At 44.1% G+C, this 27,761-nt stretch overlaps 1 protein-coding gene across 3 annotated transcripts; it reads left to right on the forward strand.

The window, feature by feature from the left end:
- The first annotated feature begins 157 nt into the window (after positions 1–157).
- On the forward strand, positions 158–27,492 carry LOC309887198 (bombesin receptor-activated protein C6orf89 homolog). Of its 3 annotated transcripts, none has more exons than XM_082778738.1 (8): positions 158–189; positions 5,250–5,457; positions 6,732–6,897; positions 17,803–17,957; positions 18,832–18,971; positions 20,249–20,396; positions 21,040–21,163; positions 21,586–27,492. In XM_082778738.1, exons 2-8 carry the CDS (start codon positions 5,269–5,271, stop codon positions 21,669–21,671), a joined length of 1,008 nt encoding a protein of 335 aa, XP_082634864.1. In that variant the 5' UTR covers positions 158–189; positions 5,250–5,268; the 3' UTR covers positions 21,672–27,492. The 3 variants fall into 3 exon arrangements, with proteins under 3 accessions (XP_082634864.1, XP_082634865.1, XP_082634866.1); XM_082778739.1 differs by having other exon boundaries at positions 20,270–20,396; positions 21,586–27,491; XM_082778740.1 differs by lacking the exon at positions 158–189 and adding an exon at positions 2,876–2,942 and having other exon boundaries at positions 20,270–20,396; positions 21,586–27,491.
- Positions 27,493–27,761: the final 269 nt, after the last annotated feature.

The raw sequence follows: 27,761 nt of genomic DNA on the forward strand, positions 1-27,761 counted from the left end.
ACTGTCCCGAGGGTGCTCAGGACAGTCCCAGGCTCTGACTAGCGCTGGGCGCCCGGGGCAGCCGGAGATGCTCCCCGCGGCGGTGCTGGGCCGGGCCGGAAGCAGGAAGCAGCGGCGCGGCCCCTCGGCCCGCCCCCACCGCGGGCGGGAGGAGCCCGGAGCCGGGTGGCGGAGAGGGACGGCCGCCGGGTGAGGCAGGGGGCGGCAAGCGGGGTGGGCAGCGGGGTGCTGGGAGCTCTGGGGCGAGAGCCCAGCGCTGGGCTAGCGGGCCCTCAGCCCCCTCCGGCCTGCCCGGGCCACGACCACCGGAGAGGGCTCCCCTGGGCCTGAAGCGTGAATGCGCCCCACCCCCGCCTCCCCGCTTCGGCTCCCGGCTGCGGGGATTGGGGTGATTTCTGCTTCTGTTTGTTTATTTGTTAAAACCTGGACGGAGGTTCTTAGAAATAAATAAGGGCGATACCGTGTTACCGTGGCGGTGGGATGCAGGCTTCTTCCCGGAGAGGGCGGGGAGCTTATAGGCCAGGGCTCGCCGCCGCCCCCTCCCCTTCCCCCCTGTACAGGGGGCAGCAGAAACGGTGTTAAAGCAGGTTAAAATTTTTCTCGTATATTGCTATTTCGGGTTTACCAGATGGCAGTAGCAATGCAAACAGCTGTTCCCATTTAAAGACTTCTCTAATAGCATTTCTTTCTAAATATTTATCTTTTTAAAGCCTCAGTCCAAACGCTCCAGTGTACGTCATGGAGGCAGAGCATATTCTCTGCAAAGCCCTGTATAGAGTTTGCTGCTCGGACTGGGTGCATGAATGGAAACCTTTCAGGACAAGATCTGCTGCTAATTCTGGTTGTGGATTGGCCAGCAGAGAGGGGCTGCTTATTCCTCTTGGGTTGGTGGAGTTCATAAAAAATAGCACTGACCATATGGGTTCTCTAGTTTAAAATGCCTGCATCTGAGAGGTTGCTGTGTGGAAGGACTTATTGTGTAACAGCTAAGTGGATACAGTAGTCTCTTATTATTATTTTGTTAGTCTTATTTTGCTGATGGGAAGGAATATAATGTATTATTATTTTTAAAGCTATCTGTTTTCAAAGCAGTGTCTTAGGATAATGCCTTACTTCTTAGCTGAGAACACGGATTACTGTTGAATTTGTCAACAAACTATACAGGGTTTTTAAATGACCACCTGTGACTTGCAGGCATTGTCCTCAAACATACTTGTTCAGAGCTGAATACAAATGTAGAGGTGGGGAGAACTAAGATGTGTCTCAACGTTTTAGTATAGTAGGATGCTTCTGCTATTTGGAAAGGGAGAAACTCATGTCTGACAGCATTTCTGTAGGGATAATTGTTTTAAGTGGCTCAGGAGAGATTCTGCACACAGAGGAAGCTCACTGAATCTGTTGGAATTCAGCATGGGAGAGCTTCACATGCAAAAAAAGCTTTGGCACATGGGAGTAAAAGAGGAAGCTAGGTAACCTTTCAGACCATTTAGCATACCAATTGTAGTGTCAAGGCAACCACTGTAATTCTAAAAGCTGGAAAAAAAAAAGGATTTAATATCATGCAGATGTGCTGGCTCTTGCTTCTTTTATGAATTGGGGTATTACATAAATGAAAGAGTTAGTAAAGCAATGAATTGTTTTTATAGAACCAAATGCATGCCAGGTGCTCTACAGACCAGAAGAAAAGGTCCCTGCCTTGGAGAGCTTATGTTCCATAATAAGATGTTGATCAAACCTGCCTTGGAGTAGTTTTGCCAGCCCATGAAGCTGCTCGGGTAGTAAGATCTGGGACAAATATTTGCATAGAATGCTAGGAAAGGTGGCAGAACAGGACCAGGAACTAATTAACCTGGCAGTGTAGTGCAACATGTTCTCCTTGCATGCTTGGTGTTTGGTTTAAAATGTCAATTTGACTCTTTTGTTGTTTCTAGGGCTGAAATCAATAATGCAATTTATTTTAACTAATAAATTAATTTAACATCTGACATTAGCTACTTGAGCTGGATGCCTAGACAGTTGCTGACTAAACAAATATGGGTTGTTTTTCAGCCAGGTAATTTTCCTGATTCACCATGTGACCACATAAATGTGCAAAGAGCAAAACATGGACTTAATCTTGGGAGAGAGAAGTAGTTGCTGAAGTTAGTAGTAATACTGATTTTTTTTTCTTCCCCACTCCTCCCCCAAAACTACACCTTACTATTGAAGAAAATCATTAGAAATGTCATTGCTTGAGTTCTGACTTCTAGAAACCCAGGGTTTAGGAGGAGAACTGTCAGCCAGTCCTTGAAAGGCAAATCAGATTTCAAGTTTGGTTGCCAAAAAGATGATCTTACTTCATGGTGTTATATATGGACTGGTAATTTGTGTCGAGAAAATGGTTGACATTAATAAAGAAGGGGGAGATTTGGGAATGTGGCCATGGGGGCTGGAAAACCCCGTGGTTGAGATAACATTAGACTCTTAACGATGAGGCCATCAGGAATATAAAAGAGTTTAGAGGGAACAAAGAAAGGTGATTCAGGAGACTCCATGCAGTCTCCGGTTTCTTGTTCTCCAGCCATTAAGGCATGGATGTTTCGGGGTGTTTGCTGTTGTTGTTACATTCAAAGTTGTTTGACCAATGAAAAGGTGTTTTGAAAAGAACTGCTGTGGGGAGAAGGATATAAGAGGGGAGCCTGCCCTCAAGATAAAAAAGGCAACACGATGAAGTTACGTCTTCAATAAAGAAGCAGGAAAAAGAAGTGAAGAGGAACAGCCTGGCAGAATGGAGACCAGGATGGGAACAGGCACTTTGATTGCCTCATGAAGATAGGTTTGGCCAAACTCAGCAAACCGCTTAGAGAAGCTTGTACGGAAAGTTGCTGGAAATAGGCGCACTGGAGCTGGAGAGAAGCTCAAGCTGAGAGAAGCGGACCCGTGCACACAACTGCCTCTTGCTGGTAAGCAGTTGCACATTATGGAGAATCATACGTCCTTAGGAACAAAGACTGTCCTGGTAACCTTACAGCTTATTCTCCTTATTAACAATCGGACAGTTTATGAGCCTGAAGTATGGGACCAAATTGAGGTCAAGGTGTGGGACTCTGCAACTAAAAACGACAAGGTTGCAGTGGGATTGCTCGGCACCTGGTGAGCTGTCTCTGAGGCCTTAAAGAGCCCTGTGGGACCACAGTGAGAAGCATGTGGTTTCCCAGATAGTGAGGGAGCTGCGGGCTCCTTTACTGATCCGACTGCTATGCCATGGGCACCTCTGCTGCTACAGCCACCGAAGACCTTTGCTATTATGCCCCCTGCTGACCTGAACGTGCCTTTTGACCCAGGCCTATTGGCCTTGAAAAGGAGATGGATATGCTTTTCTTTGATCCGGGAAGAACGGGATACAAAAGGCCTGAAGACCGAGTTGCTTGACAACTTAAAGCAAGACATATTGTTCAAAAGGAATGGAAAATGGAGACTTGTATGTAATCAAGAAAAGGAGTGGAAAATGGAGACTGTTGAGTCGTGAAACTTGGAGGATTGTTTGTTACCTTTTCTGATTGTACATACGTATAGGCATACTTGTGTTTAGTATGTAAAGCGATGTTCTGTATATTTAGAATGTTTGATGTTTGTTTGTGCATGTTGGTGGAGTGTAGACTCCCCGCACACCCAGTGCTGTTTACTTGCCTTTTATACCTTTTAGAAATATTTGTTTTATAAATATTACAAAATTTAGATTGAGTTGAGACCTCATTTATAACAATGGTATATACATACGTACATTTATGGCTGATTTGTCCTGTGTGTGCAGCCAGGATGGGTTACAGCAGAGCCAATCTAAGTTTAAATAACATGTTGCTCAGTGCTTGTCAGCTTGTTCTCAAGTGAGCAAAATGGACCTGTGTTTTTAAAATGCAGGAAGTACTGTGAGGCACATGCAGAGAAAACCTGTGTGAAGTTAGGTGATTATTGCAGTACAGCAACAGACTTAGCAGGGCAAGGTGTTGCACTGGGTGAAGCAGCACACTGGATTTGTGAGCTGTTACTGATGTCAGGTAGTACATAAAGCAAAAAGGGGTTGGGGGCCTGATTTCCATTTTCAGCTGTGAGCTGGGTGTATTGGTCAAGCTCCTTGAGTTTCTCTGTGATGGTTCTCAGCCTGTGCTTTCAGGGCAATGCATTGCTAAACTGTGACTCTCCAGGAGAAGTGTTGGTTTGATCTAGGTTCGAGTTTTCCCATCTCAGAAACGAGAGGCAAAGCAAGACCTCAAAGATACTCACATCAGCAGTGTTTTGTCAAGGCTAAATGTCTGGAACAATGGGATTCTCACACTGCCTGCTATTTCCTTGTTCTGCTATTTCTTTGTATCTTTTCTTCAGCCTGATCTGCTGCTCTTGATATTGTAAGGCTCATCCTTTGTGGCAGGCAGGGGGAGAGGTAGAAGAACCACTTTTTTTTGTGTTTTAATGTTGATTGCTCATAGGTGTGTTCTTACAGGCTTCCCTGTTGAAATTTCACGATGGAAAGTAATTTGCTATCAAATGCCATTTTGTCTCTGTCCTGAGTTCACAATGCAGTTCTTACTGCAGTTTTAGTTACATTGCCTTCAGGTCGTTCTTAAATGCAACCTTTCAGAGGAATGCAAGAGTTTTCTTTTTGCCTGCAGACTGTGCTGCTATCTTGTAACTGTTACTCAATAATCAGTTGGCCTGGACATTAGGTTGCAAAAATTTAAACAAATTGTAAACTGTTGAACTTTGCCCTGCGCTTGCTGCTCATTTCCCTGTTCTGTACTTAGTTGCTGACAGGGGATTTAATGAAAAGAAATCTACGTTAAAATAAGTGACTACAGTTACAGTGCAGGAGAGCTTTGCTTGGCTACTGTGTGTGATGATCAACTTTGTGTTGCTGGCATTCATACTTGGTGAACAACACTTTATGGGACAGATTCATTTGGAACAGATGAATAAATGAACTTTCAGTGATTTCTGGGAAGTATTGTTCATTTACATAATGTGAATCTTTACTGTTTTTTTTCCCGTTTTCAGGAAAGTATACATATTCTTTTGTTCCTTTGGAGGTACTGGACTACCAGAGATTATTAAGATTGCAGCTAATGTTGTGTCTGTCAGTGAATGGGCTTGCTCCAGAGAAGCCTTCCTTCTTGTCTAGACATTCTGGTATTCCTGAGATCTCTTTGCACATGCTGGTGTTGAACTGGATGACTGGGGTATGTTTTCTGTTAATATATCGAATCTTTCCATAGGGATTTTTCATTGGAGGCCATGGAGCTTTCAGCCACTGACCTCAGCATCTATGACAAGCTATCAGAGACAATTGATCTAGTGAGACAGACTGGCCACCAGTGTGGGATGTCAGAAAAAGCCATTGAGAAATTCATCAAGCAGCTCTTGGAAAGAAATGAACCCCAAAGGGGACCTCCACGCTACCCTATCTTAGTGGCTGTCTACAAGGTAAGGTGTCTTATGCATGTACAGGCTATTTGAGGATCTGAATTTCTCCTTTGGCACCTGAGCCTTTTGTTTCCCATTGCGTTTTCCTGATTAATTTTTCAGAGTCTTTTATTCAAAAAACTGTTAAGTGTAGCTTGCTTCCTTCCTTCCAGAATTTGATCTGAAAAAAGAAGACAGATGACCAAGATTTGGAATTGCTTATATGAATTGAAAGTTGAATATGTCAATGCCCCCCTTTCCTTAAATTATTAAGGAACAAAGCCTTTGGATTTTTTTTTTCAGGCATTGATTCCAAGTGTCAGCACACATAGTGGAAAGGAAGGAGATTCTTAAAGTTCAGGGTTGACTAATGAAAACATCCATGTTCTGTTTCTGACCCTGTCATGAGCTTCTACCTATCTTTACTCTCCTTCTAGTCAATAAAATGAATCAACTGCCATGGTGCGTGATGACAGAAAAATGTTTTGAGGAACATAGTTAGAAGATGTTGTAAAAAGTGCTACAAAGTGGGTGAAAGGATTCCATTCTCTTAGGTAGCTTGGAGATATTACAAGTATGTAAAGCTTCCTATTGACATAATATTCCATAGTGTTTTAGTGTTGTCTTTGAAAAATCATCGTAATAGTTTCTATTTAGAAAAAAATCCATCCCTTCTGTCTTCCCTCTATCATATAAAAGATGTAAAAATGAGTCAGGAGAACAAGAAACTGGAATTTTGAACTTTCAACTTCTGTTCTTGTTTTTGCTGTTGATTCTTTCTGACTTTGGCCGGGTGGGGGGGAATGCATAATGTCATCTCCTTAAGGCTTATTTGAGGTTCTGTTACGAGGGAGAGAGCTGGCACCAGCGCTGCCAAAGTGTTTCAAGGCTTGGCGGATGTTTACAAAAGGCTTTGTAAACTTTGTGTAAGAGGCATGGTGGAAGTGCAAGCTTTTATTTGGTTAGGTGGGAGGAATCAAAACCATCTGTAGATCATTCTTGCTCTGGTGCTGCATTATTCACAGTGCTAAAATAAATGAATGGAGATGCATGGGTCTGATTTGAAGGCTGCTTTACTTCATCTTTGGAACTGCCCTAACAGTGAAACTGTATGACAACTCCCTGTGTATGTAAATAGAATTGCAGTTGAATGAGGAGCCACAGTAAAAAATTTGAGTGTTCATCTTACGGTGCACAGCCACAGTCCTTTGATAACAGCCAGAAGGTGTGTCATGTTCTGAAAACGCATCAGGTCACTGCAATATAATTAATTACATGGCTGTTTTCTCTCACAGGGCCTGCTCATGCTGGGATTGGTTTTGCTAACTGTTTACTTCGTGATCCAGCCATACAGCCTGCTGCCACCTGAAGCTCCGCTCTCCAGAGCCCATTCCTGGGGCTCCCTCATCGGTCACCTCCGACTGCTGTCTCTGCCTATTGCTAAGAAGTACATGCTTGAGAGTAAGGAAATGATTTTTCTGCTGTAACATAACCCTAGAAAGAAATACCAAGTTAAAAACCAGCCATGCGAATCACTTGAGTGTCTCCTTAGACACCAAATAGCAAATGCGGTATTGACATGGCACCATGGTTTTCTCTTCCCCTACCACTGTACTTAAAAACAGCATCCTGAATTCTAGCTAGCGTACATTACCTTCTGTTCACTGGTGCTGAGGCATATTTTCTCTCTTAAATTCATCATTTTCTTCTTGCACTCTTTTCCTTGCTTTTAACAAATTTTTATTTTCCACAAGGGTTCTCCTTTCTCTAAAAATCTTTGCAGTTCTGGGAACTGTAGTGTGATAGCTATGCTGGATAAATGTCAACTTTCTTTCTGAGTAAGCATGCAAAAACAGTTTGTCTTCATATTTGTGAGCAGGGTGTAGAAACCTCAGCACGTGACCTAGGTTTAAGGAAAAGTGTTTTTTACAAAGTGGCATACTGGTAAAGAACTGTGGGCTTGCGAGCCTACAGTGTTTATAGCAGTTAAAGTAATGTTAAGTGTAATATGTGTGAGGAAGCTAGATAATTTCGTAATGAGATGGTCCCATCATGGGAAAGGAACATGACAGATATTACTAGTCTGGCATAATAGAAGCAGAAAGTATGAACGTTTCTCATTCTCAGTTAATCATTTCAATTGACTTAAGCTGGCAAGCGGTATAAGCATGGGCTCTGCCTCTCTGATAAAATACAAAGACTGTCAGTAATGACAAAGCTGTGGATTATTTTGAGCAGGGATGTGGCACAATGTTGATCGTCTGTTGGCTCACTGTAAAAACAAACTCTAGTGTCCATGCTCTTGGGTGGCTTATATTTAACTTCTGCAGCTCATTGTGTTGTGGAATTCTGTTATAGTTCTGACCTACCTGCTGTAGCTAAAAAGGGTTCCCTGAAATGCCAGCACCATTCTGCATTTTCTGCGTCTCTCTCTCTCTCTCTTCTGCTGACGTGTGATTTCTGTTGATTTGAGTTTGCATGGGTTGGTCAGGGTATCCCCCGTTATTCATTTCCTTATTCATTAGAATCTCTCACAGGGAAGATAAAACAAAGGTGAAGAGATGGCTCTTATAGCCACTTGACATGAGTTGACATGGCTCGGGTAACTTTGATCTAGCCTCAGAGAAAGAACTTGAGTTAGAGTCTGACTATTTGAATGATAGAGTATAGCACCCAGGCTGAACCTCATCTGGATTCCTGTGGAGATCCCTCATGTCCTGGCTTCTCAGAGGGCAGCTGTGGCTACCAGGCCTTTCCTAGTGCTGGCCCAGCAGTGCTTGTGTCACACTGCTCCCTGCTGGATGAAGCGTGGTAAAATCATTCATGAGGGATAGACAAAGGGAATGGCATGGGGCTGGGCTGGGTGGTCTCCATCTCTCTCTCACTACTTCCTTTTGCAGAATGTAACGTTTTTCCCTTTCTTTTGGCCTTACGGTCTCTTGAAGGGATGGGGTAATGCTACCATTTGTCATCCTGTTCGTTGACAAGAATGTGAGGATAGGAGGTCTTGTAAGCAGGTCTAGCATTTTTCATTTGCAAATAAGACACCATGCAAAGAGTCTGCACAGCAGAAGAAAAACACTAGCCAAGGGACTCAACATACTTACTCGTCTTCCGTTCTTGTGTATATACCTGCTGGATTAATTTTTTGAGGGGGCTGAGGATGAAACTTGAAGTTTCCTGTGCTCAGACACCAGTTCAAATCCAGCCTGGGCTATTCGTGTTGAACACCACCTGTTTGCAGTTTGGAGACTATATTGGCCCACCAGCAATGCTGGCAGAATTCCCGTCCACATTGCTTTGATGAAGCCTGGCCACAGGGTGTATGGGTGGCTCGTTTTACTTCCTCTGGAGCAGGCAGGGGCAGCCTGCCTGTGTGGGGCTGCAGTCTGGGGTTATGCTGTCCCTCCTGGGCCTGTTCTGGAAGCATAGATTTTGGGCAAGTCTACAGGATTGCAGGTTGGAGCATCTTCCATGGCTAGATGTGGGCTGAGCAGTCAGGTTTATGGGGCAGGTTTGGATGCCTAGTTTCTCCAAGTGATAGAGCCCCAAATTAGGGTGGAGGAGGGGCTTTGAGAGAAGCAGGGATACAGGATGCTGCTCTTCTCTCCCTCCAATTCAGCGTGGCCTGCTTTCCTCCTAACCCTTATTCTAGTCCCTTGTACACCAGGAACTGTGCTGTGGATGAGAAAGGCTGCCTGTCTGCCTTTGGACGTGGGAGGACCTTTGAGCTGTTACAACAAAGACAAGGTGAAGAGCAGTGCACACAAAGCTGTGACTATTGCATTAGGTTTGTAGGATTAGGTCCAAAGTAAATTTCCTCTTTGCCTGTCTTTCTGTTCTGTTGCTTGCTTGCTTTCTCCTCTGTATGAATTCACATATTAAAAGTAATGTTCCCAGTCTTTGTGTCTTCAAAGGTGACTCTTAGATTCTTGGGTTTGGCCCCTGTGCTTCTTTTTCAGCTGTTTTCCCAGGGCTGGGAACCAAGGTCCCTTTGGATGGGGAAAAGTTCTACGGAAATGTGGTTTGCATTTGCTCTTCCTGAGCTTGTGTTTACGCAGAGCTTGTGAAAACCTCAGTGCTGGGTCATGCTGCCTGCTCTGGGAAGGATGAACGCCTCTCATCATGTGGGCATGTTTCTTTTAGCTGGATAACTTGGCACTTCATGTTGTACCGCTCCCCATGAAGGTTGCAGATTTGCAGACCTCTGGGCTCAGTCTGTTGCATGCAACACAGATAATTTTGGTTGGGCCTGTGGATTAGCACAAAACTTCCTAGGAGAGAAAGTAGAGCCTGTATAATCTGGATTCATTTCTGTTTTCTGAATAGGTTGGGATGGACAAGTCACTGCCTCTGTGTTTCTGTTCTATGCCTGCAAAATAAGGCTACGAGTACTTCCATCTCCCCTGCAAATGTTAGGAGGAAAGATAATGAGAGTGGAGCTCTTGGAGCATATAGTAATATGAGGCAAATGAAAAGGGATTTTCTTTCTTTAACAGAAGTTTTAAAATCATAATGGGGAATATTCTACATATTTATTAGTGGTTCTTCCTTTTGTGACAGTATGACATCTTTATAGCTTTGTTGATATCTAAATGTCAATTTTGATGTCACGTTGGTAACTGTTCCCTGCCAACCACACAGAGCATTGATGAGGATTTATGTTGCTCTTGCATTAACTCATATGTCTGCCTATGGTAAGTACAGTAAGTCCTTGCAGCTCAAAAACCTCCACAAAGCATGTTGGTCAATGATGAATGAACTGGCTCTCATCCAACAACTTGACAATTCATGTGCTGATAATAACCCCTGTAATAACCTGAAGGAAAATCCATTTTGCTTCAATAACAAGGCCCAAACCTTACCAAATTCATAGCTCAAAATCAACTGGGTCAGTAGCTGCTCAGCACCCCAAAAATCAGATGCAAGCACACACACCTATAAAAGTGATCCTGTATAAGTTACCCCCAGTTCAGAGAAGAGTTGTGTTAAAAGTTCCCTTCTGTATAGACCAGAATGGCTAAAAAACATTTTATTGTTTTTTATACAGAACCTATTTTAGAGAAATGAACCCCGTTGGAGGAGTTGTGTTTAAGCAACACCTTGTAAATGACATGTCACTGTCACATCCTGGGGCCTGTGATGTGCCTCTGGGAGTTATTTGTGGGGATGGGTCACAGCAGTCTGGGTTACTGGAGCTGTTCAGCTGGGAGAAGACTGCAGCCTCTGCCTCTTGGCAGGCCATCTTCAATTTAGCTTGAGGCTTGCCTTGGCGCCTGGCCAGGCTCTGGCTTCTTTTTGCAGTTAACCTTTTGCAGGCAGCCTGTGATGGGCCAGCTGCTGCCAGATTTCTTTCTGTTTCATGTTCATTGCCACCCCTCTTATTGTAGCCCTGAAATATGTTTATCCTTGGCTCAGCTCTGTGCAGAAAGGGAGCATCCAGTGTGCCTTTTTTTTCACCTGAGGGGGGACATTCTGCTTCCTGAGCTCCCTGTGGGCTAAGCATCTTAGTATTTGGACTGTTTTTCCCAGCAGGTTTTGCAGCCCATGCTGCATCTGACCTGCTGGTTTCATTGATGTATGAGCCCAAGGAACATGGGTCTTCTCTGAATTAAAGGCTTGAACAAGAAAGCTGCTTGGGGCATACCTGTACTGGGCCTTCATTTATTTTGTTTGTTTTCCTCCCTTCTTTTTATTTTTCCCTTTTCCCCTTTCCCTTTTTATTTCCCCTTAGTTAAATTGTTTAGTTCATGGTAGTCTTTATTTAATTGTTATTATTATTTCCCTTTAATTAAATTATCCTTATCTCAACCCGTGAGTTGTTCTTTGCTTTACTTCTCCCCCTCCTCATCTAAAGGAGGGGGAGTGAGAGAGCGGTTGTGGGGTTTAGCTGCCCAGCATGGTAAAACCACCACAATACCTCGAGGTCTGATTTCCAACTTCTTGCTTATTTTAGTAGTCTAATCACTAACTGACCTTTCTTCCTGCCTCCAGCATAGCCTTCCCCTCTTGCTTACAATGGATATTGCTTTTTTTCCTAAACCAAATGCATTTTGGCCTATTCAAGCTGTTTTGCTATTCTGTTTTTACATGCTCTCATGTTCCCACTTCAGGGGCTTGACCATTTTGAGGTGTGACATGGGTTGCAGACAGGGCTCCCTCCCATCCCCATGCAGCTACTAATTTATCTGATTTGTGCGTATGTGTAAACAACCCTTAATAACGTAACCTGAGACTGGCCAACAGACACCTGTGTCGGCTCATTCAAAGGGGGGGGAAAAAAAGGCTGATATTGCAGTGTAGGTTGGTGCCAAACAGTTTTCAAATACTGCTTTACTTTGGTCTTCATTCAGCCAGTGGACTGTTTACTGTTAGCAAATCCAAATAAACTAGCTCAAAATAATTGTGGTAATCCAGAACTTTAAAAAACTCTTTGTTTTGTATTTGGATGTCACCAGAAATCTCTTGTTTAGTCATTTGCAGAGCAAGTGAATTCTCATTTTGGTTTGCTTCCCTGGAGTGATTGTGCTGTATGTGACCTCTTGCAGAGGCAGAGCTCTGCAGAGTAGCAGAGCTCTGGTTTGCACTAGTGATATGTACATGTCAGACCTCTTGCAGACTCAAGTCACTGTCAGGCAAGTGGAAGAAGCTGAGAGGGATTTGCTTCAAACACATGCTGTTCCTCCAAGCCACATTGCTCATCTAGACACTGCCAGAGCAGCACAGGCTGCCTTCTAAGGCATGTAACCAGAGGTGCAGGTGGACTTTGGAGGATTTTCTGACAGCTTAATGCCTACCTTCAGTTATGCAGATTTGTCCTGGAAGTAGTGCTCTTTTGTCCCAGTGGTCTGAGAGTTTCTCTTGGGCTAGGCTGAACAGACTTGATTTCACAATGTCTTGTTGGATCAAGGTCATTTTTGTGCTTTGCTAGAGATTGACTAATCATCCTTTGGTTGTTTGACCAGCCGTTACCCATTAGTGAAATGAGTGAGAAGTTATTTGAGCTGTTGACTTTTTACCCAGAACAAAAATAAGTGTTTATTGATGGGCTTACTTGTAGCTGTTATTTTGTTGCTAGCTTTTCCTACAAATGCTCTGAAACCAAATGGGAGGTACTTCTACAGGTATAAATACGTTAAGAAAAATCAGAGCTACAGACACGTTCAGTATGAAAAAGAGGTGAGGATCTTGTGTGGAACAGAAGCTCTGCATGGTGTATTATTAAAAACCCACTGTGCTGCCTTCCTTAATCAGAACTTCCACACTGTAATTAATAAGCACTTCTGACTGTTGCTTTCTGACTTACTCAGGAACCTGTTGGTTTAGCCTGAATTTGTCTTGACATGTAATCATGAATTGATATCTTTGAATAATCATGAATTGATGGCTTTGAGTAAAAACTCAGTCAGTAAAACACAGTTTTATCTTTACATAAAGTCCGGGAAAGGAGGCACAACAATAAGTTTATAGTATATCTGCTACAATGGTATAGCTCAACAGCATGCAAACTATTTACTTGAGAAGTGTACTGTCTGTAAGTCTGCAGTGGTCCCAAAGCAACAAGAGGCTAGTCATATCTCAGGAGCAAGGATGACCTGGCCTGCAATATTCTTTGGCTGTCAAAGCAATAACAGTACATTATGAGCTGCAACTTCACTTTAAGGTTAAGGGCTAGACCTTGCAAATCCCTGTCCTAAAAATAATGGAAAGCAGCATGGTAAAATCCAGCATCTGGAAGCTAGATATATTCAAATGGAGGAAGAGCTGCAGCTTTTCTGTGGTGGTAGTAATTGGAAATCAGAGCACTGAGGATCTCATGGGCCCTACATCACTTGGAATTTTACAAGTGGGACTGAGTGTCTTTTAAAAAGCTCTGCCCTGTGTCAGCTGTAAGAACTAGCTTGTGGCCTTAGCTACAAAAATGAATGGAGGAGTTATCTTACTGGCTGTCAGGTGCGTATCCGTAAAGGGCAGAAGTATGGTCACAGCAGAGGGTAGATTGAGGTCTTAACCTCTTCCCTTCTAAGGGTCTTTTCAGATCCACTTTGAAAATCCCTTGATTTTGACAAATGTGAGGAAACATGGCAAATGTGGAGATCAGCATCTTCTCATTGTTGCATCTAGCACATAGGAATAAGACTGTGGCTGAAGTCCAGCATCATCAATGAGGCAGTGGGCAAGGCCCAGGTGAGTCCACCCCCATCCTGAGCCTACCTTTCAGTTCTCCAATGTTAGTCATGCTTTTTCTGAACCCTTAGGCTTGCCTGCTCACCCACCCTGCTTACAGGTATAGTTCTTGATGGTATGTTGAACCCTGTGAGGGGTGGTCTGAAATAGTTGTGGTTAATGGAATGTTTGCAGCCATATAGTACGGTCAAGCCATACAGTAGACCTACAATAAAGGATAGAGAAATGTCTTGTGACTGTTCAGTGTATAGACAAGTGTATAGTCTTTTCTTGACAGTCCTGAATTCATTTCAGGCTTGTTAAAATTGTTCGTATATTCCTGGAACTGGTTTCTAGCAAATTATGTTGCAGGACTAGGGAAGAGTGTCAGGCTCAGAAGGATGAATTGAGGATTTGGAACCAACCTTTGCAGGTTGTGGAGCTGCTTAGTGCATTAGACAGTCCTCTGGGAAGCTTTCTTTTGTAGGTGATGGTGGCAGAAGATCTAGGGTGGCTGCATATTCTTGGGAGAGGCCCCCATCCCCTGGAACAGATTTTCCTGTGCAAATTTAGCTGTCACCTGCCTAGTAGAGAATTCTTCAGCCTTGCAGTCCTGAGTGCTGCGAAGCAAACCAGCTTGTTGGAGAGCCAGCAAGCTGCTTCTGCACCTGCAATTCTGCAATTTTGTTTCCAGCACTTTGTTGGGGTCAGGAAGAGCCCTTGACTTCCTGTGTCATGCTGGAGCAAAAGGTTTCCCTGCTAGATGGCTTCACTCTGAACTTGTTGCACTGGCATCAGACTGATACTTACCCCTCTATATGGTCTGTTAAGAGACCTGGCCCTTCTCCTGGTCTCACATCGATGTGGGCAAGTTTCTGTAAGTTTTACTGCTTCACTGCAGTGGGTAAAAGCAGGGCTGGGTCTTCTCAGTAAACTCTTAGCCTCCCATCTGACTGTACACGCCTAGCATCTCTGGGGCTGTGTGCACACACCCCTCTGTAGATCTGAGGACAGCCAAGAAGCTTGGGAGATCCTCTGTGAAAAGGGCCAAATAGGGTGGGGTGCTCATTTTAAACTAATTGTAAATTGAAAATTATTTCCCTACACAATGGAAAGTACAGCTATAAACTCCTGCCAGCATTACTCAGAGATGCATTTTACGGAAAGTTGTCATCTCTTCGTTTGTGCTACGTTAGAAGCTGGAAGTCCTCAGCACTGGTTCTGCTAGGAGCTATCCAAACACAAGGGAAAAGACATATTTTGTTCTGTAGAGCTAATTAAGTATAAAAGCAAGCGTTAAGTGAGTGTGATCAACAGAGAACAGGTTCTGTGTACGAAGTGAACGCTGCTCCTCAAAGAGGGGTGAGAAAGCACAGGCGTGTAGGAGAGGTTCGTTGGGTCTGGCCCACACTTCCGTCACGTAATGAATAGTTGTATGTGTCAGTACTACAGCTGCTTTCCTGCAGTCAAACTCCACAGGGATAATTGCACACGCCCAACAATTTAACATTTGAATGTGAGTGGATAGAACCATCGTGTGACAGTTGCACGTGATGGTTGCATTGAGATGAAGAGTGCATCTTTCTTTTCAATATTCGAGCAAGCTATGCATGCGCACAGTGTGCATGACTTAAACCAAAATAATCCTCCAGGGTGTCTGGGCAGGGTGGTAATGTAAAAGGAATGCAGGGAGTGTAATCAAAAGAGAGAATAAGCATCCTTGGTAAAACTCCTGCTCTGGTCCCCAGTGTGCGGTTGCATGCCCTCTGCTCTTTGTGCAGTCTCACCTCCCTCCATCCCTGGGAAGGGCAGGCCCTTCTTGCTGCCTGTACTTGTCATGCCAGTCACATACATGCTAGTGCACAGACTAACACCCTAAACAATAAATCTAAAAGATTAATTACAAAAAAAAAAAAAAAAAATCCCACAGTCTCACTTGCGGCATTTGAAATGTGTCTCAACAGTGCTCTGCCTGGGTTATTCATAGGGAAAAGAAATAACCTCCTGAATCAAGCAATTGAGAATGCAAATATACCAGCCTAGCTCAAAAGAGAAATCAATCTCTATACCGTCAAAGCTGATTAGTATCCAGTTATGGGGTACTGTCCTGAGCCCAGAGAGAGAATTTAGGGATAACTGGGCTTAACACTGTAGGATTAACTTTCTAAATTTTACACAGAAAGAAATTATAGTAATGTTGCTCTCTCTATCATGACAGACCATAAGATATTTTTTCTTGGTCTTTTCGTGGTGGCTGCCCCTCCTCTGGAGAGATCTTTCAGCCTTTTGTTTCCCATTGCTGACCAGCGGTTTTTCATGAGTTGAGTTTTTTTGTTGTAAAATTGAAGTTTTCTACAGCCTGTGGAACAAAGATTTTCTTTTTTCTCTTGTGAACAGGGAGGGAAAATGCATTGGAGCAGTTTCTCATGGGAGTGGGACTTCGGCTTGCGATAAGGATTTTCTACTTTGTTTTGCCTTTTTACCCCTTTCCTCAAAAACAGGGATGCTTTTTCCAGAAAGACTAGGAATTATGTCCTGATCCCTTTCAGTCCATATACTGGCAGTAGGTGTGGCATTTGTGAGTTGATTGGGATCTGTTTTGCTTTTTTTCGTCTGAATATATCCAGTCTGCTCTTTGTTGTTATGTCCTGATGAACCTAAACCCCTCTATAATGTTACTATTTGTACGTTGCAGATGTCAGAGGGGAAAAATTAAGCAAGTGCTTTCCTGTTAAGTGGTGTTCATCAATTATGACCCATGAGCAGGAGCATCAGTGTGGCTGATGCTATGGGAAACCATGACCATAGTAACACAAAGGCTGCATGCCTGAAGAGCTGCTGTGTATCATGGTTTCCCAACTATTTTTCATACAGACATCACTGTCTCTTCTCTCTCTTCTTTCCCATTCACCCCATTTCCCAAATGGGTGGCCTGCACAAATGCCCAGGAGACCCAAGCTGTTTTGACATTTGCTGGCTCTGGACAGGACAGATGAGTCTGTTATGAGGGTAGATTTATGGATGTCTCATGTGAGGTGTGGCCAGGGCCTTGGGTTCCTAACCCACCCTGACAGATCAGGTGTTTGGTTGGGTTTGTTGCCACTGCCCAAGTTAAACATCTTCCCATAGGATTAAAGCTGTTACTTCCACTAAATCAGAGCCAAGTCCTTTTAGTCTGGTGGCTGCAGGTGCCTTAACATAGAAATACATGGGGCATTCAAGATTGTCTTCTCTTGTCCTGTTTGTTCAGTGCAGGAAGTCAATTCTGTTACTGTTTGCTTACTCTTGTGTGCTGGGAGAGCTGCAAGTTGGAGGAGAGAGGTAGGATATAGGCATCAAGTAATAGTTTCACGTGAAAAATTATATTTTTGAAGCAGTAGATATATGCAATGTTCACTGTAGTCCTGTTTAGCTGATGGTGGTGTAACAATGATTTCTGGAACTTAAAACGGATATAGATGTGGTTCAGGAGGAAGGTGGGGGGACTGTGTATCAAGTTAATAAGCTACATATATTGCAAAGTTTTTCCTCATGTTGGGACTTTTCTCCCCAGTTTATCTTCAAGTCAATGCATGAGATGAAGGAATAATATATCAGCACCACATCTTGGTGAAAACCCACATTTCCCAGCATCCTCTGCATATCAGGGACTGGGCAAACTTTGCCCAGGACAGAGTCTTTGTAAGTTAATGCAGGTAGAAAAGCAGGATTTCAGGAATGTCTTAGCAGGGCTCATGGCATCAGTACTAACCACATTAGAGTTACTATTTTCAACTTGGAGATATTTTTTTTCTTAAAGTAATTTTTGTCTTCTGGATGTCTCACTTGTAAATGCTCTTTGGATTGCACTATTGCTTGTGGAGTTGTTTCAACTTAATTGCGCTGTATATGGTGGTTGCCTTCCTCATGTTGATAGCGAAAGGGTAACTTGGCCTGTATGCCTTATATATACAGAGAAGTGGAGTTAATAGAGAGCTCTCCCATTTCTCCAAACCATGAGACAATTCTCTAACATCTTCAAACTGTGCTGGAAATGTTCCCTACCCCAGTGAAGCTTGCTTTTTTGAGTAACTTGCATCCATTGGAAGCTATAAGTAATCTCAGTGTTTCATGTTAGGGATAATGAATTTATGTTTGAGTCTGTCTCCTTTCCATTTTGTTTTTGGTTTATTAAACACGTTTCTCTTATTTCCTCCCAAGAATGCCAGGACTGGTGGACAGCAGGTTGTAGACAAAACACTTCTATGCTGCCTGCATGTTGCACAGCATGTTCTTCTGTGAAAAGCCTTCAGATTGTGACAGACATTGGAGAACTATCAGAAGAACTCCAGAGGTCTCAGCCTTTTCTAATCAAGGTAATGTCTTGATTCATAAGGCTGGATGCTTAGTCCAAGCTCTTTCTGTGTTCAGTTTTGGGCCCTGTGTTCAGTTTTGGGCCCCTCGCTACAAGAAGGACATGGAGGTGCTTGAGTGGGTGCAGAGAAGGGCGACAAAGCTGGTGAGGGGCCTGGAGAACAAGTCCTACGAGGAGCGGCTGAGGGAGCTGGGCTTGTTCAGCCTGGAGAAGAGTAGGCTCAGGGGCGACCTTATCGCTCTTTATAGGTACCTCAAGGGAGGCTGTAGTGAGGTGGGGGTTGGCCTGTTCTCCCACGTGCCTGGTGACAGGACGAGGGGGAATGGGCTTAAGTTGAGCCAGCGGAGTTTTAGGTTAGATGTTAGGAAGAACTTCTTCACTGAAAGGGTTGTGAGGCACTGGAACAGGCTGCCCAGGGAAGTGGTGGAGTCACCATCCCTGGAGGTCTTTAAAAGACGTTTAGATGTAGAACTTAGGGAAATGGTTTAGTGGGGACTGTTAGCGTTAGGTCAGAGGTTGGACTCGATGACCTTGAGGTCTCTTCCAACCTAGAAAATTCTGTGATTCTGTGATTCTGTGAATAGCACCAGCCGAAGAACGCTGCCATGTATTTTCAACCACAAACTCAAATTGTTTATACAGGTGGAACATATATCTAAGAATACATTTAGCCCCATTTTAAAAATATTGGGGGTGGAGAGCTCTCTGCAACCTTAGCAAGTTGTTCCTCTGAGTAATTATCATTGTGGTTGAAAATTTAGCAATCTAGATGGCTGTTACTCTTGGATGTTCTTCAGTGGGATGGAAATGGGAGAGGGGAGAAACTCCAGGTGCACAACTTTTTTTTGTTTTGTTGTTGTTCTGTGTTGTTTAAGACAGGACAGCATCTCTCTTATGAAGAACTAAAGCACTTTCAGTCCCAGCATCCAGAACTGGCAGAGGTTGTAATAGAAGAAAATTCATCCGAACTGTGGAGCTGCCCCCCGAGACAGAGCTTCCCATTTTTCTTTCCCTGGTGAGTCAAAAATAAAGGATGCGATGGATGTATATATCCTGTCTTCAGGGGTACCCAGGCTTTACCTCTGTGTGTTAGCAGGAGCTTGCAAGTTGCACTTTTACTGGAGTGAAGAGGAAAAGGTGTGGGTTATAGGTGCTGTCCACCTGCTGACACTGACTGGATCCAAGCAGAATACTTGTGCACTAAAAATGGAATGTTATGCGTTGGGACTTCATGTGTTGCTCCCCTTTCAAGACAAAAATATCCTAGTGACTGCTCAGTCCTATTCTTTAGGCCGTATATTAGTCATCTGGGCTGTGGTCTGTGGCAACCTGTGGCAACTGGTTTATGTTTCTAGTAACCTCTGGAAAATTTTCCACCCTTAATATCAACTGAGAAAAGGTACCATGACTTTTGCAAAACACTGAGAAGTACCAGAACACTAACGGATCCTGTAATTTGTATTTGGTCTCATTCAGGAAAAACAGCCTGGCCTAATCCTGGACCTCTGTTAACTGTGGTACAACTTTCAGAGTGACTACAAGACATTTGAACAATTCAGAACTCTCTAAGGTTGTGAAGCAACCCTGTATGTTAGCAAAGTCTTTTCATGTGGATAAGAAGTAACATGGGAAGGTGCCACAGTGGAGCAGACTGCTCCTTTGCTCATACGAACGTGCCAGGTAGTGTCCTGTTTGGTTTGTGCAGACAGACTTGGAGTATAACAGTATTAATCATGTCAAGCCACTTTACAGAACAGTAAAAATAACAGACCCAACCCTGCCTTTTCCAGCTATATTGCCCGGCCTAGAGAATATGCTTAGACATGCCACCTCCACCATCACCCCCACTGCCTTGCCATGTGGTCTCAGTTATGGTTGCATACAATACCACCTCTCTCCATTTTTGTAATTATTGGCTCTGATTGACAATTTGGATCATTTTGAGGGAAGGAGAGGAGGAAAATTGTTAGGTATCTAAGGCAATGTGTTTGTTCCTTGTTTATATGGGCCTGCAGCAGGTACTAAAAGGATATGAAGGAGCGCAGGTTCATCAGCTGAAAAGTCCAATATTGCTCTTAGGAGTGATGTTTGTGCTCTTTTAGCTTCTCTAGTCTCCGCCTCAGTCTCCCCCTCCAAAAAGGGGGAGTGTATCAGCCTTCATGTTTATCAAGCTTTGATCTTGGTGAACAATTTTGATCTTGGATGTAGACTTAAATATAAGCATTGTCATAATGTGATCTTTCTCTAATACGGGTTGTTTTATTTATATATTTACATGTTTTATTTATACAGGTTGGATTTTTTATTTTTTAGGAGCAAATCTGTAGATAGAACTCAGATTCTGCAGGAATTTTTCCCCACTTCCTCTTCATTGTCTTTCCACAAGACAGTGTCCCTAGAGACTTGCTTCCTCATACGCCATCCAGATTTGGGGAATAAGGTGAGAAATTCATCCCTATCACATTATTTCCCTGTCTGTGAGTTGTCATCCATAAGCTTCACACCTTTAGGGGTTTTGCAGGACATTTTCAGTGGATGCAGAGTTGTAATGGTTCTTCCCATCCCTGTGTAATATGGCATCTCCAGATTTGCTGTACCATTCAGGAGGAGGAAGGTGTGTATAGTTTTGTGCTGCTAGTACACTGCGTCCATCTCCCTTGGCAGTTAGAAATACCCATGGGATGTCCCAGCTCCACTCAAATGTATGTCCTGGCCTTGCTCTGTAGTGGTGAAGGGATGGACTTTGTATGTGCAATGGGGCACAATTCACTTGAGAAGTGCTTTTTTGGAGCAATTCCTGGCAATAAGTTTCATCTATTCTGAGATACCTGCCATGGAGGCACATCACTGAAATGGGTTCTTCTAGCCTGATCTCCTCTTTTGTTTTCATGTGAGGTTTTGTGGGTGTGGAGGGCCTGCATTGTCTTGGAGAGTTTTGCCGTGATCTATTGGTAGCTGGGGGGAGCAGCAAACCTGTGATTTGTGCTGTCTTGCCTTGTTTCAGGGCAGTGATTGTCTCTCAATTAGACAGACCCAAGAAAAGGGTCTGTCAAGGCTTCTGAAATATTCTGCTCTCATCCTAGAGCTACAGCTTGCATGGCCTCTTTGCTGTTGGAAGCGGACAGCTCACCATGACTGTTGTACCTCTGGACAAGTGCAGAGGACACTGTGAGATGTTCAAGGTGGAGCTGGAAGCTGGAGATTTGGGTGAGTATCTGCACTGTAGTATGCAGGGTCTGTGAGATCCGTTAAAGCCAGGAGACTTCTTCCAGCTGGATCTGTCATAACTGACACCTGAGAAGGTGGTGTGTGCCATTACCACCTCTGAACTCATGTGTGCCTTCAGTGTTTGCAGCAAGATATGAATGTGATTATTCTGAATGTGGGAATTCATGGCCTGGAACACAAACAACTGGATACTGTGAGATGCTGAATGGGTAGTTGAGGTTACTCAGAGATGCCTAACACTGGGCAGCTGGGGTTAAGCAAGACTGTGCTCTGCGAGGTGTTACAAACCCAGTGTGGCACAGAGGGCAGGCTCTTCACAAAGAGTGTCTGCATAACACCACCACTTTGTGGGAAATATGAGCAGTGATTAGGCGTTGATTCATCTAATGTGTCTTCCAAAGGTTATGCCAGCACAGATTACTGGATGATGAGCTTCATGGCCAAAGGGACAGAGCCGGCGGTTGTTTGTTATGGAGCTGCTAGCTAAGGACAGTGGGTGGGAAAACAGAACTACTTCCAGGACAAGAAGATTTTCAGCTGTGAAGCCAAGGCAACATCTTGAAAGCGATAGACCTGGGGCAACTGTGGCAGGCAGCTTTGCCACCTTGCATGTTTACAGTGTTAAAAAATGACTGTTTTCCTGATCCTTTGCCCTTCCTCAGATGTAGTTTGGGAGAAGCTCAAGTTATTCGTGACCTTCCCTGTCCCCTCAGGTAAGCCTTGAGCTGACAGCAAAGGCTTTTTCCAGGAGCAACAGAGGGATGTCTCAGGATGAGATTCACCTTTGTGGATTATGGCACTTCTGAATCTTTGTGGGAGGAGGTTAGGAGTGGAGGGGTGTGTGTGACATTTCTGTATACGTTCCTCCTGGGGAGGAGGCCTGAAGCCTGTGTTGGCAGGCCAGCTCTATAAAGGGAATTGATATGTCCTACATCTGCTCCATCTCTCCATCACGCTCATGGCTGTGTGCCTCAACAGTGTGCCCTGCAAAGCCAACCTCAGTTCTGTGCTTCAGGGCTGACATGAGCCTCCCAGCCTAGTGGCAGGGACACTCACACACAGCATTGTTCTTGTACCAGATTAATCTCTTCAGGGCTCTTTGTGTCTTGTGATCGCTCTTCTACTGTTCTCTATCAGCAGATTGTAATTCAGTCAAATAGTAACTGTGCTTTTTTTCCCCCACTTCCTTTCCTATAAAAACACCGATGCAAGTTTTGGTGGTCATGGTGCCAGGAGTGCAGTAGTTCTGGATGGAGGTGGAGCTGGGTGCAAAGAAGCTTTTTATAAGTTCATGTTCTGATTGTGCACCTAAGATACTGGGGTTGCATGACTGTTTTCATATATATTCTGTTAGGAGAAGTACTGCCTGTGTTCCTGACTTGGGGTACGTGCAGGAGCACCAGAACATCTCCTTGTCACTGGCTTTTTTGTACCAACTTCTTCCAAATCTGATACATTGTCTTCAGAATGAATTTTGATTTTTTCCTGAGTTCCTTCCAAGCTGCCTTTGCATGCTTCCTGTTGCTTGAGCACTGCATTATCCAGTGTCCTGAGAGACTTGGTTTCAGTGTTTGCAGACTGTGGATGCTGCAGTCCCTTCCAAGTTTGATCCTTTGGGTCTGTTCCTGCTGTTGAAGATCATTTACAGATGTGTAAAGCTGAACTCATACGCCAGGGCTGGGGTTCAGGACATACTCTCACACTTGTTACTATGAAATTGGAATGGGTTTTGTTTGAAAGCAAGCTAACTCTGTTCTTAGAAGCAAGAACCTTTTTCTCTGTAAATATTTTAGGTACACTTAAAATGACCAATTGGAAAAATGTCTACCCAGCCTTTGCTTTTGAGCAAAAGCAGGCAAATGGGAGCAAACGTCTTACTAATCATATTAAGGACTGACAAAAGCTGCCAAACTGGATGACCATGTCTGGCTCATTAAGAAAGATAAGGCAGAGGACAGTTCTTGCTCCAAAGAGTTTAGCCTGGGAGAGTTTAGTCTGCATTACAAATATTTCTATGCGTAACACTTGTTTTTCTCCTGTAAGCTAATGAGAGCAATCTCAGCACCTGTGTCAGTGTGTTTGGCCCTTGACACTGAACCAACATACATCAGATACAGTAGAACCGAAGAGGGAGAGACTGAGTCAGAACAGAAGACATTTAATTTGTAGCAAAGCTATTAAAGGGAATTGAATTAATAAGAGTTATGTTAGTATTGTTAGTGCTTGGAGTGTGTTTTGGACTTGTGACACTACGTACAGTCCTGTACATGCCAAGACACACACACCATCCCTCTTGCTCTTCTTAAAGCCTGGGTCTTAGTTAATGGAAATTTGGGAATTCAGTGATGGCAGAATCATCAGAGGGCCCACATTAGTGACTGTTGCTGTTTACACTTTGGCACTTCTCAAGTCAAAGACTGACAAGGTTACTTCACCTCTTACTGTTTTTTTACCTGATCCATTTTGTTGGGTAGGAGTTGTATACGGGAAGAACCTGCTTGGACCCTTTGTTGCAGAGATTGCAGATGGTTTGGTCATGCTGTTAATTCTAAGTGTCCTTGAAGGAAACTTGTAAAAGAGCTGCAGAGACAATTCTCAAGTGTCTGTGAAATGCCTGCTTTTTGGGAGTCGTACTAAAGTCATTGTGGCTGTCTGGCTCCTTTGAGAAATAGCAGAGAAAATGGATCTATTTACAGCTGCTGTTTAGGTTGAGGGTAGGAGGGGCGCTAGAGCAAAATTGTGCCTGATTAGCAAAGGTGCTTTCAGATATTGCTTCTCCCCTCGTCAGTGTGTTACAGCTGGTTGGACTGATGATGGTGAATCTGGACTGTCAGCTTTTGAAGTGCACTTTATGGTGTCTTCATAAGTTTCCAAATCTGTGTCTAGGTGATATATTGCATATGTCCCAACCTTACTCCCTTTGGAGTTTACATAATTTGTTTTTAAACTTCCAGTATATTTTCTCTTCTTCTTCCAAGGACTGTAAGGAATTGGCTGCTACACTGAAACAGGAGGGCAATTATTTGCTGATAAAGAGCTGATTTTGGCCATAGCTGCTGTCAAGCGTAGAGCCTCAATCTGTAGCGCAGCATCTTGAGTAGCTCCTGTAATCAACTGCCAGAAAGGTTATGCTAATGCCTTCTGCATTGTGACATGGGTAAGGAACTGGGTATGGACAACTCAGAGGTGAGGCCAAAGTGGGAAAACTAAGATTTAAAAAAAAAAAAAAAGGGGGTTGGCATCTTGGTCAAGTGGCCATCTTCCTCATCAGGGGCTTCAGCTTCACACAACCTTACTAAAGGCTGTGGCCTCCCTAGAGAATTCGGCAATTCCTAATGAGCTGCTCAGTCTGGAGTAGAACTGGAGTAGAATGTGTCTATTTTCTCAGCTATCGAGACATTGTGGCAATGAACATGATCTGGATGAGTCACAGAGGGTGTGTCTCCCAACACAGTCTCCCTTGCCACTAGCTTCACTTTGGCACTTGTATATCCAAGTGTGTGTGCTGTTTTGCATAATACCCCCCTTTACTGGCCAGCTCAGAGGGGTGCCCAGTAAATATGTGCATCCTCATTTTAAAAATCTATTTAAATGCTTCAGAGCGCTTTACGTCTAAGCTGGGAGAGGGATGTCTGCACACCTGACATCCCACAGACTGCAAAGGTGCTCTGAAATCACACTAGTGAGGCCCTGAAACTGGTGCTACCCAAGAACCTAGTGGGTGGAGATGTGGAGGGGTCATTCTTTTGCTTGTCAAGATAGAGAGATGGGCTGCCACCCATGATCTGGACTGTGTTTTAAAGATAGTTTCCAAAAGCAGGGGTCATTGACCATTGCTCTCAGTCAGCCCTGAACTCAGGGTAATTCAAAGGAGGAGAAAGGAGTACTGTTTTCTTCAGTAACAGGAAATCAGTATCCCCTGTGGGGGGCAAGCTGCCAGTTTCTGTTGATTCCTTTCTGTCTTTCTTCCTCTCCCCATTCGCATTGTGCACACACATTCCTCTGGGGCAGCTCTGCAGATCCCAGCCCCAAACTCCCTTTGCAATGTTCTGGAGAGCTTTCTAGGGTCAAGTTTCCTGTGTATCCTGGGCCGTTAACTTCTCCTGCTAGTCTTCTTGTTGTAATAGTCTGTCAGGGAAGCTGGTTTTACTGCAGGGAACAGGGCTGGATAAAAGCACCTCCCTTCTCTTCTGGGTTGGCCTCCCTGACTTTCCAGCAGCAAACCTTGCACGCCTTTCTCAGCAGTCCTGCTCACAGCGTGGGAACTCCCTTAGTGAGATGAGGTGGAGAGTGGCAAAGCACGTTCCTCGAGGTGTGAATGCCAGCATCTCAGCAAGGTGATGCTCCTGCTCGCACCAGTAATGCTGCTCTGGAGAGTGAAGTCTACAGGATCTGTCCAATCCTGGGCTCAGTGGTCTAGGTTCTCTGGCTCCCACTTGGTTCCCTTGGGAGCCACAGAGCTGAGCACTTTCTGGGGCCAGATCATTTTGGTGGGCCTTGCAGTGGGTGTGCAGAGAACTCCTACTTCTGGGAAACCTTTCTCCTCTTCCTAAATTTTATATGTAGAGTTATATATTCTCGTCTTCAGGAAACTACTTCTCATAAAGGATATATTTAATGTCCTGCTGAGTTAAACAAGGGAGATGCTGGTCTTCCCCTTTCCTTTGAAGATTCAAACAAATGACAGGTGATTTATTTTTAGAATTCTCTCTCTCTGTGGGGAGAGGAGTCATGTTATAAAGGCTCAGGGGTGCTGGGAAGTAAAGCTATATATGCATAAAGACTGTTTCAATGCTGTACACTATAAATTCAGTGGTGGATAAAAAAAAGAATGTAAATATGCAATTAATGCAGAATTTTATGGATTGTTGTAATTTAATATATTGCAAACTTTGTAAATACTTGGGAAAAGCCTGTAAAGTGTGTAAATAAATGAGATTTGTATGTAGAGAAGAAGAATAAAAAGTTTTTACTTTTTGCAATTAAATGGAAGTGTTAATGAACCTTTTCCCTCTTCTGATTTTTGCCATGTTGCGTGTCAGCTGTTGAGGGGTTATTTAACCTCTTTTAGGGCACTTTGTGGAAATGTCATTTTAACTTAAAAGTTGGAACAATTTTGTTTGGAAAATGTCAAAAGAAGTGCTTTAAAAACAGTTTGCCAGTTTTAACCTGATTCCCTAAGCAAAGGTTATGCAACAGCTATGTCTGTCCTTCTAGCTAACAGCCTCTGTCACTCCTTCACAATTCAGCATATTTCAGCCAAACCTTGACAGAGAGTTAGAAGAAGATGATAGTCTCTTCCAGACCTGATAAAAGCAGGCAAGTAGAAGAGAAAGATCCCACTTCTATCAGGATAATGTGCTAGCTTTGATAGACACCCAAGCCACGCTGAAGACCCTCAGAATGTGAATCAGTAGGAAACCCGGCTTCATTTCTTCTGCAGTGCCTTTCTGGAGTCCACCAGTGTTGAGCTGAGCCCTTTACAACCCATCAGGTATCAGCACATTGCTCCTGTCTTGTGGTGAGGCTGTTGGCTCCCAGGGGTGCAGTGGACTGGCTGTTCTTTGAGTGAGCAGCAGGAAATCTGCATTCCTCCTGCACTTACCTAATGCTGTCTGGACATGAGCTTGTCAGCTCCAGGGTGGGGCTTGGACCATGTGCTGCTAATCTCCATGTTTCAGATGCTGGCTTCAAAAAGAGCTGTTGGGGCAGATTGGGAAGTTGGAAATTATCTCCCCATGAGCCACATGCCCTGGTTGTGACTCTTCCAGGCCTGTTTTCTCGGAGAGCACTTTGTCCCCCGATTTTTTTATTCCTTGTTGCTATGCTATCTTCAATAAGGCCTAATTAGGATTCTATAGAGCCAGGGACTACTTGCTGCTTGGCTCTTTATCTGTGCGTCACTTGGAGACATCAGCAAGTTCACTGGCGTCTTAGCACTGCCTTGTTCCTCATAGGCAGGTCATAGTGAGCTTGCTGGTAGGAGAGGGGATCTAGTGTTGTTCCTTTCTAGCTGTTTCTCCAGGTCTCCAGAGATGCAGCTGCTGAGATGTCTTTTGATGGAGACAGGTTTGCCTTTTTGCCTTGACCCAGACTCCAGGCCTGTAGTTGACCTTAGTGATAAATATGAACCTCTCATTTGAAGCCTCAGACCCTTCTTGCAGAAATTGTTGGGCTACTGAGAGCATGGTAAACTCTGGACCTAATGAAGGAGAAGGTAATGCACAGAGGTAAGAAATCTAGGGGGGCAGTAGGAGAGCAATTGTGGCAAGAGAGGTGATCAGAGTGGTGCAAAGTGGGAGGGGAGGAGCAGGGGGAGAGGCAGAGCAGACTGTGTGATTAACTTGGCTCTGCTAGCTAGGGCTGCCCACTCACTGATCCTTTCTAATAGCCTGTGATCCCCAAAGGCAGATCCAGGAGCAGAGCTGGAGTGACTGCACAATCGCAGATGGGGAGGAAAAGGTGGCAGGCGTGTGGGATGGTTTCTGCCAGACAGTCCCCAAGGCAAGCAGTGTGGCATGCAATTCAAGACACCTCAGCCCGAGCCCGCCAGGTGTCTGGCTAGGGATGGAGCAGT

Source organism: Aythya marila (assembly GCF_965140915.1).
Source record: "Aythya marila genome assembly, chromosome: 24".
Lineage (NCBI taxonomy): Eukaryota > Metazoa > Chordata > Aves > Anseriformes > Anatidae > Aythya > Aythya marila.